Below are 15,916 nucleotides of genomic sequence, written 5' to 3'. Positions count from 1 at the left end.
CCCAAGAGAGTTCATCTCTCTATGCCCAATCCTCACTGGGCATGGTTTGACGGAGGCAGCTCCCCCACCTGGAGGCAATGTCCTGTAGGGCCTGTTGCTGCTCATCCTCCTTGGTGAGCTTGGACAGCCGCAGAAGGAACTCATCCACTTCCTGGATGGTAAGGAGGCTCTTGGCAGCTGGGGGGAAAGACTTGCTCTGCTCAAAGAAGACTCTGATTGTCTCTGACACGTCACCCTGTCTCCAAAAACCAAAATGCCACTGCTGCAACCCTAGGGTGGCCAAGTGTATCCCCCAAGACCCAGGACTGAAGATGAATCAAGAAATTTCAGTCATAGCTCCTATCCCAACTCAACATATCTAGCCCACTTCTTAGAGACACTAGCCCATCCACAATTCCTAGAAGGGGATGGAAACTTGCCATGGTACCAGGGATAGAGTCACGAACAAACCAAAGCTTGGTAAACCCAAGTTATAGGTGAAAACAAGCAAGAAAAAAAAGTCCAGAATAAAAGCCCCAGGAGAGACAGAGGGGCCAAGTCTCAAATTCTGACTTTTGAGAACCAGCCCTTTGTGGTTCAGCAGTTGTAAGGTTTCCACCCTCAGAAACTTACGAAATTAACAGCTATAGCCTCACATTCAGCTCCCCCTACAACGGAAGCTTGCTCAAATGGGTTTCAGTTTCCTAAAACAGTATGTGTCCCAACCAGAAAAAAAAAAGAGGCTACAGGTGCCTGGCTTGGCAAAACCCCACCTGGAATGTAGCCTACCCTCCCTCCCCTTCCTCTGACCTGCTCTAGGTCCCGTGCCATATCATCTGGGTTGCAGTTAAAAATGCGACTGAAAAGCTTCACAATCTGCTTATCATTCAAGTTGTAAATAGTCTTAATGACTCCTGGCAGCAGCAGCTTCACTGTTAGGTACACATCACCGTGGAAACCATCTGGAGACAGAAGAAAGGAACCCTTCTTGAGAAATAGAGCTTAAACAAATAAATATATAAACTCAAAGAAGGCTGGGCAAGGTGGCTCACACCTGTAATCTCAGCACTTTGGGAGGCTGAGGCAGGAGAATTGCTTAAGCTCACAAGTTTGAGACCAGACTGGCAACAAAGAAAGACCCCATCTCTACAAAAAATTAAAAAATTAGCTGGACATGGTGGCATATGCCTATGGTCCCAGCTACTTGCGGGAGAAGACAGGAGGGTTGCTTTAGCTCAGGAGGTCGAGGCTGTAATGAGCTGTGATCACACCACTGCACTCCAGCCTGGGTGACAGAGCAAGACACTGTCTCACACACACAAAAATAATTAAATAAATAAATAAACTCAGACCGCTCACGGTGGCTCACGCCTGTGATCCCAGCACTTTAGGAGGTTGAGGTAGGCAGATTAATTGAATCCAGGAGTTTGAGACCAACCTGGGCAAAACAGAGAAACTCCGTCTCTACAAAAAATACAAAAATTAGCCAGGTATAGTGGCACATGCCTATAGTCCCAGCTACTTGGGAGGCTGAGGCAGAAGGACTGCTTGAGCCCAGGAGGTGGAGGTTGCAGTGAGCTGGGATTGCATCCATGCATCAGCCTGGGCAACACAGCCACATTTTTTGTCCCAATAAATAAATAAATAAACAAACAAACTCAAAGAAGCAGAGACCAAAAGATATCTATATATCACTGCCCATGCTCCTATAGTACCCTGTGCATATCGCTACAGTAGGAGACAGCATGGCGTTCAGAGGTGGACTGTGTGTCTGCCTCACCTTTAGCCTACAGATGAATTCTTGTTGGACAGAGTGGTTACTTTCACTTCACGTGCCCAGTGACAAGGACATTAGAGATGCTCATTGACAATTTGTTAGATAAATGAAAGAAACAGAGTTGGAGGATTCTATTCCAAGCTGTGTATATGGTTCACAAAAACCTAATTAAATATGTAGGACAGTAAATTTTCTAACTAGTCAAATAGGATGGGTTCTTCTGGCCTCCTAGGGGCACAATAAGGGGAGAGGAAGAAAGATGCCAAAGCGCTCTGAGAAAAACTGGCTACATAATTTGCGGAGTACAGTGCAAAATGCAAATGCGAGGCCCCTTGTTCAAAATTATTAAGAATTTCAAGACAGCACTACAGTACAGCATTAAACCAAGCATGGGACCCTGGGCAACTATACAGCTCACATGACCAGGAAGGCAGCCATGGGCTTGAGCTCTCTGGAGGAAAGGCCTATTCAGGATTCTCATGCCACACCTCCTGCTGAGCCTTTCCGCAGGAAGTCCTGGATGATCTGGGTCTTCGTGTTGTAGCTAGGATTATCGGCCACCATGGCGCATAACTTTCGAAACTCCCGTAGCAGACAGTCCTTATGCCTGGGGTCACATTTGCTTGAAGACAGACTTCTCTTAGGGGTGGGGCTCAAGGGGGCAGAGTTGTTGGGCTTGGCTGTTGGAGAAACAACAGAGATGAATTCATTCTGCCTTTCTGAGAAGAAAGAAAGGGAAGGAAGGAAACAGATATTCTGCTGGTACTTTAGCTTTATTTAATCTCCCCAAATAGACCTTTGGGGTAGATGTCATTATACCCATCTTACAGATAAAGAAATGGAGGCCAAGTAATTTTCCCAAATCTTACAGCTAATAAATAATGTTAAAGGAACAATGGCCTCCTTAGACCCAAGCAAAAGACCAGACTGATGTGCATCTCTTTATGTGAGCACTTCACTAAAGAATAAAGACCAAAGTCATGCCAAGAATGATCAGGACCGGCTAGGCACAGTGGCTCACACCTGTAACCCTAACACTATGGGAGGCCAATGCGGGAGGACTGCTTGAGCCCAGGAGTTCGAGACCAGCCTGGGCAACATAGTAAGATCCTGTCTCAAAAAAAAAAAGGGGTCAGAAGGATCTCAGAGCAATTGTAAAGCTGGCCCCAGAAAAGTTGGCATGAGAAAGGGTTAAGAAATCAAGGTACATGTTAGTCAATGTGAAATTACTGCTATCACAGGTTGTCAGAGCTGGAAGAAGCCTTAAAGATTATCTAGTTCAATGTTCTCTTACTGATAAGGGGACTGAGGTCTGAGAAGAGCAAATGACTTCCTGGCCCACTTCCTTGCTGAAAGAGCCAGGACAAAGGCACTACTAAGAAAGTCAGATCCCATTAGTACACTCAACATCCCCACCCCTCGCCACTTCAACTTTTCTTATTGTCAAAATAAAACCCTGCTCCCCAAGGAGCAGTTATAAAAAAAAAATAATACATTTTTACAAAAGGTGGTCAAGGGGCAGGGATTTCCTCCAGACACTTAAAAATAATTATGTGCAACTCATCGGTGATTCCCTTTCACCTCCTTGTGACCATTTACAAAGCAAATTTTATTCTGCAAGCTTGTGGCAGAGCCATTACTAAGCTAACTGCTGTTGTACACTGCTTCTTGTCTGGGCTTTGTAAATTATAAATCCATCCTCATCTCTGATCCAGAATCTAAATATGATTTTAGGGGACAAAATCTTCAAAGTGTCAATGTTCAACCAGGTTGCAAGAACTAAAAGACTCTGTTTCTCTCAACTCCTCCCAAATTCCATCCCCAACACCGGAGCCCTTCCAGAAACATGCTGTCCTTATCATCACCTGGACTCTTCTCTATCTTTGGCCTACCAGCAAACAACCAACCAACCAACCTCAGAATTTTAAAATAATAAAAATCCTATAGAACCAGGCACCGTTTTTGCAATGTTATCTCTTATAGTCCTCATGAGAACACTATGGGGTAGATGAGGCATGGAGATATGATGAAACTTAAACAAATATATACACAAACTCAAGGAAGGAGAGGGAAAGTAATCTATACATTGCTGCCTATGCTCCCATAGCACTCTGTGCATAGCAGTATGGTAGGAGAAGCAGGCCACTGCTGCTTCATACACAGAGGCTAAAGAGAGGTAAGGATGTGTTCAGGGATGGGAGCTGTCAAAGGCCAGAACCCAAGTCTTCTGACCTCAGGTCTAGGCTTCTTTCAATCACATAAAATGTCTTTCAATCTCCAAATGACTTCTAAAATAAGGCCAAGTGGTTTGGCTTTATTTATTTTCTTCAACTGAGTCAATCACAAGAATGTCTCCAAACAATAAAAGCAGCAACACAGTGTAGTATAAAAGAACACAGGTACTGGAGTCAGACTTCAGTGCAAATACTAACTCCATGATAACCCTGAACTTCAACTCTCTCAGTCATAAAAAGGGCCTAATAAAAAGTACTTCCTAAATAAAGGTACTGTCTAGGGTTAATGAAGAACAAATGAAACTACATATATAAAAGCCCCTAGTCCAATGCTGTCTGTTTACGTAAGGCCAATAAATGATCCTGATCTTCTCAACTCCTATCTATACCACATGCCCCAGCAAAGTCTTCCTGAGTCCCTGTCTATGAAATAGTAATTCCATGTTTTATATAGAAGAAACTATATATGTGTGCATACACATGTGTGCATGTGTGTATTATAGTGAAGAGAACAGGAAACTTAACACTTTATTGTTCATCTGTCCTACAAATATACAAATAATAGCCACAGTCCTGCCCTTTAGGAGATGGAATTTGAACCCAGAGCTCACTGATTTCAAAGTCTGCAGGCTTCATCCCTAGGCTGTACTGCCTCCCAACAAATAGCAATATCCTTCAGATCTTTTTTTCCTTCCTTTGTGTTCCATAAAGTTCCAGTGTTTTGAACAAACAGTTTTAAGAATTAAGAAGGGAGATCCACATGCATGACATCTCCCTTCTTTCATACTTTCATTTCTAGGCATATTCAGGGATACAATTTCTCAAAATTCTTTCATTATCAAAACACAAGGAAGTAAAAGACAGGTTCTAATAACCTCTGTCTGACCCACGTAACTATTTCAAGGGGAAAAAGTCTTGACAAAATAAATCTTTCTGCTGCAACAGAGGTTAAAGTATACAAAGAAATGCTATACAAGTGGAATGCTGGCCGAGCGCAGTGGCTCACACCTGCAATCCCAGCACTTTGGGAAGCTGGGGCAGGTGGATCACCTGAGGTCAGGAGTTTGAGACCAGCCTGGTCAACACGGCGAAACCCCATCTCTACTAAAAATACAAAGATTAGTCAGGCGTAGTGGCGGGTGCCTGTAATCCCAGCTACTTGGGGGGCTGAGGTGGGAGAATCGCTTGAACCCAGGAGGCGGAGGTTGCAGTGAGCTGCGAATGCACCACTGCACTCCAGCTTGGATGACAGAGCAAGACTTCATCTCAAAAAAACCCAAAAACCAAAAAACAAACAAAAACCAAGTGGAAGTCTTAGAATTAGCCATTACCAGTCTCTGCTCAGACAGAAGCAAATTATTAATGAGATGAGATAGCACAGAATTTTCACTCTTTAGCCAGAATCCTAAGTAGAATACAAAATAAAAGCAGCACTGTAACAGCTAAAGTCGCCCTAACCTATCTTACCTGAAAAGCCAGAAAATTTCCGGGGATTGGTACTGGTGACAAATGAGGTGCCTTTCACTGGAGAAGTCACCTGGCCAGTGGTTGTCAACTTAGCCTGGACAATAGCTTTCTTCTTTGGTGTACCTGCTGCCTTAGAAGACAGATCTGTAGGATCCCAAAAGAGTATAAAATATCCTTCAGTGAAAGATCTCTGAAAAAAACATCCAAAGAATCTATCAACTGCTCCTAGGGCCTTGCTTGTTAAGTCACTACCCTAGCACTAGCCCAAGGCTGGCTGGTGGCTGGTATTTTCTGAGTGGGGGTAGTAGGTAATAGGGTATTGTGGGGACAGGAGGGAAGGATATTCTGGAGACAAAAGATCCAGTTACCATTTATCTCTATTAGTAACTTAAATTTTCATCAACATTCTCCACTTCTTATCCCATATGTAAGTCTCCAGAAATAACAATTCGGGGGAAATCAGAAATCATAGTTTGATGGATAAAACTTAGGGAACCCCAACCCCACAGAATTAGCTTCAATTTAGAGATGAACAAAAAGCAAATGAGGATCACAGAGCATGTCAATCTAGCATAGGAAGGAAAATTTCCAGCTGCTTAGTTATCTGAGTCATGAACTCTACCTGTATTTCTCTTCCTCCAAATGAGAGATGGGTCAAGAAGTAACAAAGGCCGAGGCCAATAGCTAAGGCAGTGCAAGGTGGGATGGGGAGGCTGAGAATAAGGTATATGGGAAGTACAGTTTTCTTTCCTGGAAGTCTTTTTTCCTTTCAAAGAACAAGGACAGATACCCCTTTTTAGAGCCATTGTTAACTGTCTTCCTATGGTGCCCAGAACTAAGTTGAAGATATGAACATCATTTTACAGACGCTGAAGGTCAAAGAGGACTAACTGGATTTGGAGGTATTGGCATAAAATTTCTAAAATATGCATATGTGAAAATGCATGTACATGCAAACATGTTATATATAGCCATATATAGGTATGAATTTTACATGCATATACACACACATATTTTCTAGCTCTGTCTGCTGAAAGGGCTTAGAAACAGACACGCCATGGCTGGGCGCTCAGGCCTGTAATCCCAGCACTTTGGGAGGCCAAGGTGGGGGGATCACTTGAAGTCAGGAGTTCAACACCAGCCGGACCAACATGGTGAAACCCTGTCTCTACTAAAAACACAAAAATTAGCCGGGTGTGGTATCAAGTGCCCGTAGTCCCAGCTACTTGGGAGGCTGAGACAGGAGAATTGCTTGAACCTGGAAGGCAGAGGTTGCAGTGAGCTAAGATAGTGCCACTGCACTCCAGCCTGGGTCACAGAGTGAGACTGTCTCAAAAAAAAAAAAAAAAAGAAACAGATACCCCATGACAATGTGGACACATAATATCCGGGTTTTACTCTTTAATACCATTTCCCACTAACAGGATAGTGCCACTACACTCCAGCCTGGGTCAGAGTGAGACTCTCAAAAAAAAAAACAAACAAACAAAAAAACTGATACCTCATGACAGCGTTGACACATAGTATCCGGGTTTTACTCTTTAATAGGGGCATTTCCCACTAACAGGAATCCCCAGAGAAATTGCGAATTTCAGGGCTGGGGAAGGATACATATAGGATAAGAATAAAAGCATCTTGCTATGCCTGAGTAAAGAAGTACATTAAAAAAAGTAATGAAGGTATACAGGACACAGAGGACAGTGTAAAGGGGTTCCTAATTGGCCAAATATGGGACAATTAAGTATCAAATTAGTTAAGTACAGTAATGAATTATATGCTACAAGAAAAAAAGTAAAAGAGGATAGTAATCAGTACTCTATTCTTCCAAAATATCAATGTCATAAAAGAGAGACTATGGAAATATTTCAGATTAAAGGAGGCCAAAGAAACATGACAACTAAATGCAACACCTGATATGATCCTAAACTGGGACCCTATACTGCAGGAAAAGGCTATTGAAGGTATGACTCAATCCACTGACAAAATAATATACCGATGGTAGATGAAAGTATTATATCAAGGACAAATTTTCTGAAGATGATAGCTATATTATAGTCGCATAATGGTCATATATCCTATTCTTAAGGTATATACACTGAAGAATTTTAAAGGACCATGATGTATGCAACTTATTGTCAAATGGTTTAAAGTGAGTGCACACACGCGTGTGTGTGTATGTATGTAGAGAGAGAGAGAGAGCACATGAACAAATATGATAAAGCAAATAAGAGTAAAATGTTAATAGGTAAATATGGGTAAAAGGAATATGAATGTTCTTTGTACTATTTTTAATCTTGCAACACTTCAGTGAGTTTAAAATTATTTCCAAATAAAACGTTAAAGGCTGAGCATGGTGGCTTGCGCCTGTAATCCCAACTACTTGGGAGGCTGAGTCAGGATGACCTGAGTCCAGCAGTGCAAGGCTGCAGTGAGCTACGAATGCGATATTAAACACTGGCCTGGGCAACAGAATGAGACCCCATCTCTAAAAAAACAAAGTTAAAAAAAAAGAGAAAGAAAGCAATTGAACTCCTTATCCCTTTTTCTCTCAGCACCAGTAAGATGAGAAAGCAGTGTTCTCTACCTTACCTGCAATGTGCTGGGTTATCTGTTCCTTCTCATTATCTTCCAGCTCTTCCCAGCCTTCCAGCTCTGTGAGGTCCTCGATTTTTTTTGTGGAGGCCCGGGCCCGCTCTAGTTTCTCAAACATGCATTTAATGTGGTACCACTCTTTCATATCACCCCCAGCCTCTGAGAAGGGATTGGGCACCACTTTGCCAATTCGGCATACACCCTTCACAATCTTTTCCTTGCATTTTTTGCAGCCAGCTGTGCCACGCTTGGCATAGTCCACACAGAACCGTTGCTCAGCCATCTCACAGGGGCCACTGCAGCGTCCCACATGCAACCCTGGCAAGAAAACAAGGCAGGTGGCACGTGATCTTAGATGGCTTCCCTGGAATGATACAACAGGCTTTCTTCTCAGGAAGAGAGGATGTCCATGAAGCAGATCTGTTTCTGACCACTGGCTGAATTGTCTTACATCAGGCCAGTGATGTTTTCGGAATAGGCACAGTTCTTTTCGGCTGAGTGCACAGAGGGTTTGTGGAAAGAGGATCTTGAAAGCCAAAGACATATAGCTGTACGAAAGGGTGGGAGGCCAAAAAAAAAAAAAAAGATATAAACAAGGAGATAGGCTTCCAATTTTCCAAAGGCCAGTGTCTTATATAGTCCATGATGACTAATCAAACACTTTCCAAAGTATTACATTCATTGTCTACTCTACAGCATGAAAGAGTTCTGATACAGGAAAAGCCAGCTCGCAAAAGGATGTTGAATTATCTAATGCACACATGTACATCTAGTAAATCACAATGAAGAAAATCCAAATAACATAAAAGCTCTTTTTAGGCCATCAGCAACATGCTCATAATGGATGATGACCTTTAAGTATTACAAGATCCTGAAGTTTCTTTTTTTTTTTTTTTTTTTTTTTTGAGGCGGCGTTTCACTTTCATTGCCCAGGTTGGAGTACAATGGCGCAATCTCGGCTCACCGCAACCTCCTCCTCCCGGGTTCAAGAGATTCTCCTGCCTCAGCCTCCCTAGTAGCTGGGATTACAGGCATGCGCCACCATGCCCGGCTAACTTTTTTGTATTTTTAGTAGAGACGGCGTTTCTTCTTGTTGGTCAGGCTAGTCTCCAACTCCCAGCCTTAGGTGATCCGCCCGCCTCGGCCTCCCAAAGTGCTGGGATTACAGGCGTGAGCCACACGCCCGGCCCTGAAGTTTCTTTTTAATCACCAGTAAAAATTACATTTATGTTCATGAAGTTTTTATTGTGAAGTTTAACACATATGTCGTCCTCAGAAATCAAGCCACTATATAGAGTTGGAATTGAGTTAGAATCCCTATATTGAAAGACAACTAAGCAGAGCCTGGAATCAGACTGCCTGAGTTCAAATCCTAACTCAGCCACTTACCAGCTGTATAACCTTGATGGGTTACTTACCTGTTTCTGAGCTTCCTCATCTGTAAAATGTGGCTAATTATGGGACCTAACTCAAAGAGCTGTTCTTTTTTTTTTTTTTTTTGAGACGGAGTCTCGCTCTGTCACCCAGGCTGGAGTGCAGTGGCGCGATCTCGGCTCACTGCAAGCTCCGCCTCCCGGGTTCACGCCATTCTCCTGCCTCAGCCTCTCCGAGTAGCTGGGACTACAGGCGCCCGCCACCACGCCCGGCTAATTTTTTGTATTTTTAGTAGAGACGGGGTTTCACCGTGGTCTCGATCTCCTGACCTCGTGATCCGCCCGCCTCGGCCTCCCAAAGTGCTGGGATTACAAGCGTGAGCCACCGCGCCCGGCCCAAAGAGCTGTTCTAAGAGTAAAACCCTTAAAACAATTGGGCACACAGCAAGAGCTCTCATTAACGTCAGCTCCTATTATGATCGGTGACGTCGTTATCTTTCAAAAAGAGGCTCCCGATGTGCAATTAACCTGTTTATAATTCAGCAACTTGAATCAGAGAATGCTGAAGTCATTGGGCAGCAAGACTCACAGGAACTCAAAAATCAATCCAAATGGAAAAAGATTATATCAGCATCTTCTTATATTCATGTTTTCTAAAGCATTTTATAGTCCTAGTTTTAAGTATACTGGAATTATGTTCAGTCTGCACACGCTGTGAAGCAAAATTGCTATCACTTTATAATAAAAAGCAGGCTTTGCTTACTGTAGTGCAACATGATGTGAAGGAAAGCTGGTGGACCTGGAATAAGGGATGGGAGTGCAAGTCTGACTGTACAGTTTACCGACTGTTACCTCGGAGAAAACTCTTAATTTATCTGCATCTGTTTTCTTATTTCTAAAACAGGGTAAATAATACCTACCTCACAGGGTGGTTGGGAAAATTACAAGGAATCCATGAATGCGCTGGTTATGGGGGAGGGAAGCGGTTCTGAGCTCTCTAAAAATGTATACAAGATGTACATTCGAAAATGCACGGTTTTGAAGGAGGTCTATCACTTTCGTGACATTCACAAAGGGCTATATAACTCCCAAAGTTTAAGAACCACAGAGGTGAGGTAAGTGGAAGTACGGCCGACCCATAAAAGGAGGTCAGAACAAGTGAAGATCAATTTACAGAGCAACCTCTAGGGCCCCAATAATGAAAGAAGTGGACTTGAGGGAGGCTCGGGAGGCGCTGGGCCACGAGGAGGCACAATGCAGCTTTGAGGAAACCCGTCTGTTCCTCGTTCCGCACCCTCACAACTGCCGCAGCCCAGGGGCCCGAGAAGGAAATCGCTGAGGCCTGGCCGCCGCCGCTTTTCTCGAAGGGCTTCCCGCGCCGCTGTCGGAGAGTGGCGGGGACAGTGGGGTCGGCGGCGTAGGCCGCGACCCCCGGCGAGGCAGAAAGGAGCGCTCCTCCACCGGGTCCGGGACGCAGGCGGGAAGTGATCAAGCCTCCCTGAGTCCCACCTGAGCGCTCCCGGTTCGGCGCAGGAGGACGCACGCCGGGCCAGGGTACGAGAAGGCCCCGTGGGTTCCGCTGGGCGCACAGCCCAGGCGCCGGCCTCCTCGCCTCACGCGGCCCCGTGGGGGTCCCGGGGAGCCGCGAGCCTCCCCGCTGGGCTCCTGGGAGGGCCGCCACGTCACGGAGGGTGTGCCCCGGGGCTCCGCAGGCGGGCGGGGGAGGAGCCGGGGGGCTGGCTCCCCGGCCGCGCCAAGCTCCCCGCCCCGGCCCGCTGCCTTCCCCACGCCGGGCCGCGCCGCGCCGTGCCGCCCCTCACCTGCCTCTCCGGCTCCGGCGCTCACCGCAGGCCTCGGGACTAGCTCACTACAGGCCGCGGGCAGCACACGATGGTTGGAGCTCCTGTCTCTTTAAATCCGGGTCCTCGAGCGGGAGGCAGCGCGCAGGCGCAAGAGCCAAGGCCGCGGCCACGCGACCGGTCCCCGCCCCTGTCTGCCACGTGGGTCGTAGTTAACATTCTGCCTGCGCTGTGATGTTTGGGAGTAGTTTTCAACCTGCAATCGCGGCCCGGGAAGCGGAGGTGAGGGGACATGGCGGCTTCTCGGAACGCAGCCTGGCCTGAACTTCCGAGGATCCCCTTGATTTTCTCATACTGTTAGAGAGGATCTAGTTTTTAAAGATACTGGTGGAGAAACTATATTGTAATGAGGTCGGGGAAGGCAAAGATCGCGTCAGTCTATTTTTTTAATATAATCCCTCTGTTTGTGTCCCGCAGACTGCCTAGTAAATAGTTTGTATTCAGTAGCTTTCATGGAATTGGGACGACGCACTAAATAGCAGGTAGATATAAAATGTAAAGGAGTGGTGGAGGAGAAACTCCTTGATTGTATATCATTCAAAGTGTATTATCTCAAATCTGAAGCCAGCTCCATGAGAGTTGGGGATGGCGATGTTTACAAGTGTAGCAGCCTGAGGGTAAGTGACCTCTTCAGAGTCTAGGAACAGCAAACAATTGGGCCTTGTTAGGTAAGCAAAGAACAGGTTCCCGAGAGAATTCTGTGCTGTGTGATGAAGAGTTTCGTCTTTACTCTGTAGAGAATGAAGAGTCTTAGGGAATACTGTTGAAGCTGAGTGGGGAGAGACTTGAGGCAAGGGAACAAATCAGAAGGCTCTCATAGTGACCCATGTGGGAGATGAAATTCAGCTAGTTAGGGTGGAGAGTAAAGTGCGTTTCTGAAGATCATTTAGAATTTAAATGATCTTCTAGATAAAGTGCTCATTTATGGATAAAATAATAATAATTTGAGTGAGCAGAAACATAATGGTACCATCAACTGAAATAGAAAATAGAGAGGAAGAGGAGGTGTTAGGGGTAGAAAGATGAGTTTTGCATTGGATACATTAAGTTTGGTTGACTAAGTTTAACTGCGATTCTACTGTTTGGAGGGGAGTAAAGCCTGTTTTTAATGCGCAGCAGAATGAACCAGGGCTTTGGTTCAACCAGGGAATTGGAAGGTCGCTGGAGACTCACGTCCTAGCTATGATAATTGAGTGATCTTGAGCACATCTCTACAACTACATTTGCTACATTTTTTTTAAGTCTCCTCAGTTGTATCTGTCTTTTTCCAATGCTGTAATCACTAGCCACAGGTGACTATTGAGCACTTGAATGTTGCATGGAATTGAGATGTGCTATAAGTGAAGAAAATACACACCAAAAAATTCATACTAAAAAAAGTAAAATATCTCATTAATAATATGTACCACATAATGACATTTAGGCCAACAATGGACCAAATATATGAGGGTGGTCCCATAAGATTATAATGGAGCTGAAAAATCCCTATCATATAGTGACAGCACATTACTCACGTGTTTGTGGAGATGCTGGTGGAAATGAACCTACTGCATTGCCAGTTGTATAAAAGCATAGCACACACTATTATGTACAGTATATAATACTTGATAATGATAATAAAGGACTATGTTGCTGGTTTATATATTTAGTATATTATACCTTTTATTGTCATTAAATTAAATTAATTAATTAATTTATTTTTGAGACAGAGTCTTGCTGTGTCGCCCAGGCTGGAGTGCAGTGGCACGATCTTGGCTCACTGCAACCTCTGCCTCCTGGGTTCAAGTGATTCTCCTGCCTCAGCCTCCCGAGTAGCTGGGATTACAGGCCCTTGCCACCACGACGGGCTAATAATTTTTTTTTTTTTTTTTTTTTTTTGCGACGGAGTTTTGTTCTTGTCGCCCAGGCTGGAGTGCAACGGCAGGATTTTGGCTCACTGCAACCTCTGCCTCCTAGGTTCAAGCAATTCTCCTCCCTCAGCCTCCTGAGTAGCTGGAATTACAGGCACCTGCCACCACGCCCGGCTAATTTTTGTATTTTTAGTAGAGACAGGGTTTCACAATGTTGGCCAGGCTGGTCTCGAACTCCTGACCTCAAGTGATCTGCCTGCCTCGGCCTCCCAAAGTGCTGAGCTGACAGGCATGAACCACTATGCCCACCCTTATTGTTATTTTAGAGTATACTACTACTTATTAAAAAAAAAAAGCTAACTGTAAAATAGCATCAGGTAGGTCCTTTAGGAGGTATTCCAGAAGAAGGCATTGTTATCATAGGAGATGACAGCTCCATGCATGACATTGCCCCTGAAGGCCTTCCAGTAGGACAAGATATAGAGGTGGAGGATGGTGATACTGATGATACTGACCGTGTGTAGGCTTACTAGGCTAATGTGTGTGTTTGTGTCTTGTTAACAAAAAAGTTTTAAAAGTAAAAGGAATTTTTTTTTTAAATAGGAAAAAGCTTATAGAATAAGGATATAAAGCAAAAATATTGGCTGGGCACAGTGGCTCACATCTCTAATCCTAGCACTTTGGGAGGCTGAGGCAGGAGGAGTTCAAAACCAGCCTGGGTGACATATTTATAAGAAATAAAAATATTTATTTAAAAAAAGAAAAATATTTTTATACAACTGTGCTGTTTGTGTGTGTGGTTTTATTTATTTTTTTTGAGATGGAGTTTTGCTCTTGTCACCCAGGCTGGAGTGCAATGGCACGATCTCAGTCCACTGCATCCTCTGCCTCCCAGGTTCAAGTGATTCTCCTGCCTCAGCCTCACAAGTAGCTGGGATGACAGGTGCCTACCACCACGCCCGGATAATTTTTTTATATTGTTAGTAGAGACGGGGTTTTGCCATGTTGGCCAAGCTGGTCTTGAACTCCTGACCTCAGGTGATCTGCCCGCCTCAGCCTCCCAAAGTGCTGGGATTACAGGTGTGAGCCACCATGCCCAGCTAAGCTTTTTAATTTTAAAATACTTGATTCTTTTGTAATAACCTTTAGTTTAAAACACAAACAGGGCCCATCATGGTGGCTCACACCTGTCATCCCAGGACTTTGGAAGGCCGAGGCGGGTGGATCTCCTGAGGTCAAGAGTTCGAGACCAGCCTGACCAACATGGCGAAACCCCATCTCTACTAAAAATACAAAAATTAGTCAGGCATGGTAGCATGCGCCTGTAATCCTAGCTACTCAGGAGCTGAGGCAGGAGAATCTCTTGAACCTGGGAGGCGGAGGTTGCAGTGAGCCGAGATTGCGCCACTGCACTGCAGCCTGGGCAACAGAGTGAGACTATCTCAAAGAAAAAAAAACAAAAAAAAAAAAGAAAAATTAAAAAGCTTATAAAGTAAAAAAGTAAACAGTAAGCTAAGGTTAATTTATTATTGAAAAAAGAAGAAATTTTTAAAGTAAATTTAGTGTTGCCTAAGTGTACACTTTATAAAGTCCAGAGTAAGGTAGAATAATGTGCTAGGCTTTCATATTCACACACCACTCACTCACTGACCCACCCAGAGCAACTTCTAGTCCTGTAAGCTTCATTCATGGTAAGCGCCCTATGCGGTGTACCATTTTCCTTTCTTTTCTTTCTTTCTTTTTTTTTTTTTTTTGAGACAGAGTTTCACTCTTGTTGCCCGGGCTGGAGTGCAATGGCGTGATCACAGCTCACCACAACCTCCGCTTCCCAGGTTCAAGCAATTTTCCTGCCTCAGCCTCCCGAGTAGCTGGGATTACAGACGTGCACCACCACGCCCTGCTAATTTTGTATTTTTAGTAGAGGCGGGGTTTCTCCATGTTGGTCAGGCTGGTCTTAAACTCCCAACCTCAGGTGATCCACCCACCTTGGACCATTTTCTTTTATACCTTTGCGTGTGTGTGTGCTGTACTTTGCCTATGTTTAGAGACACAAATACTTAGTATTGTGTTACAGTTGCCTACAGCATTCAGTATGTTTACATGCTGTATGGGTTTATAGCCTAGGAGCAATAGGCTATACCATATAGCTTAGGTATATAGTCAGCCATATCATTTAGGTTTTGTAAGTACACTATGATATTCCCATCACAAAATCACTTTATGATGCATTTCTCAGAAGGTATCCTGTTGTTAAACAACTCATGACTATCCTATCTTTATGTCAATTATTTATTGAAATGATTTTTTTTGGATATGTTATGTCAAATAAAATAAAGTTCATCTCACCCGTTTATTTTTACTTTTTTGAAAATGTGGTGACTAGAAAATATAAAACTGCATGTTTGGCTTATACTATGTTTCTGTTAGAATGCACTGCCTTAGATTTCAAACCTACATGTAGAGGGTGGCATCTGTGCCATATGCTCAGTGCCTAGAACAGTGCTGGGCACATAGTCGATACTCAACAAATATTTGTAAATAATGAATGAAACTCACGAGTGAATGGAATGAATGAATAAAACTCTGGAAGTGATAAGATCCCTTAGAAGGATGTTTATTATATCATAACTATTTGATATAAACTTGCAAAGACTCAGGCTCTAAATGATTTTTGCTTGATGAGAGCTCCCTGAACCCCCTGATTCTCTCTGATTCAGGTCCCCTGCTGTGAAATAGAACTAGGTACAAAAGAAATGGAACTAGGTATGAAAGCTGGCAGTTGCAT

The 15,916-nt window shown here is 44.0% G+C and overlaps 2 protein-coding genes across 7 annotated transcripts in view; one reads left to right on the top strand and one right to left on the bottom strand.

The window, feature by feature from the left end:
• LIG3 (DNA ligase 3) overlaps window positions 1–15,916 on the bottom strand; it is a 41,930-nt gene that overhangs the window by 13,163 nt on the left and 12,851 nt on the right. For 2 of the 6 annotated variants that reach the window (XM_063628554.1, XM_063628553.1), the window contains exons 2-6: window positions 8,047–8,597; window positions 5,458–5,601; window positions 2,245–2,436; window positions 790–941; window positions 69–235 (exon numbers count right to left, since the gene is read on the bottom strand). In XM_063628554.1, the coding sequence (XP_063484624.1) occupies window positions 69–235; window positions 790–941; window positions 2,245–2,436; window positions 5,458–5,601; window positions 8,047–8,597 (1,206 nt within the window). Of the gene's footprint in view, window positions 1–68; window positions 236–789; window positions 942–2,244; window positions 2,437–5,457; window positions 5,602–8,046; window positions 8,598–10,342; window positions 10,911–10,931; window positions 11,159–11,242; window positions 11,373–15,916 lie in introns of those variants that run through there. The other 4 variants (XM_063628552.1, XM_055257991.2, XM_055257994.2 and 1 more) reach the window with 4 other exon arrangements.
• The window catches only part of CCT6B (chaperonin containing TCP1 subunit 6B), a 140,413-nt gene continuing 135,902 nt past the window's right edge, over window positions 11,406–15,916 (top strand). Inside the window, exon 1 of the mRNA XM_063628586.1 lies at window positions 11,406–11,503. Coding sequence (XP_063484656.1) covers window positions 11,456–11,503 — 48 coding nt within the window. The 5' untranslated portion in view covers window positions 11,406–11,455. The remainder of the gene's footprint in view (window positions 11,504–15,916) is intronic.

Source organism: Symphalangus syndactylus, chromosome 20 (assembly GCF_028878055.3).
Source record: "Symphalangus syndactylus isolate Jambi chromosome 20, NHGRI_mSymSyn1-v2.1_pri, whole genome shotgun sequence".
Lineage (NCBI taxonomy): Eukaryota > Metazoa > Chordata > Mammalia > Primates > Hylobatidae > Symphalangus > Symphalangus syndactylus.
This window is presented reverse-complemented; position numbering and strand designations above follow the sequence as displayed.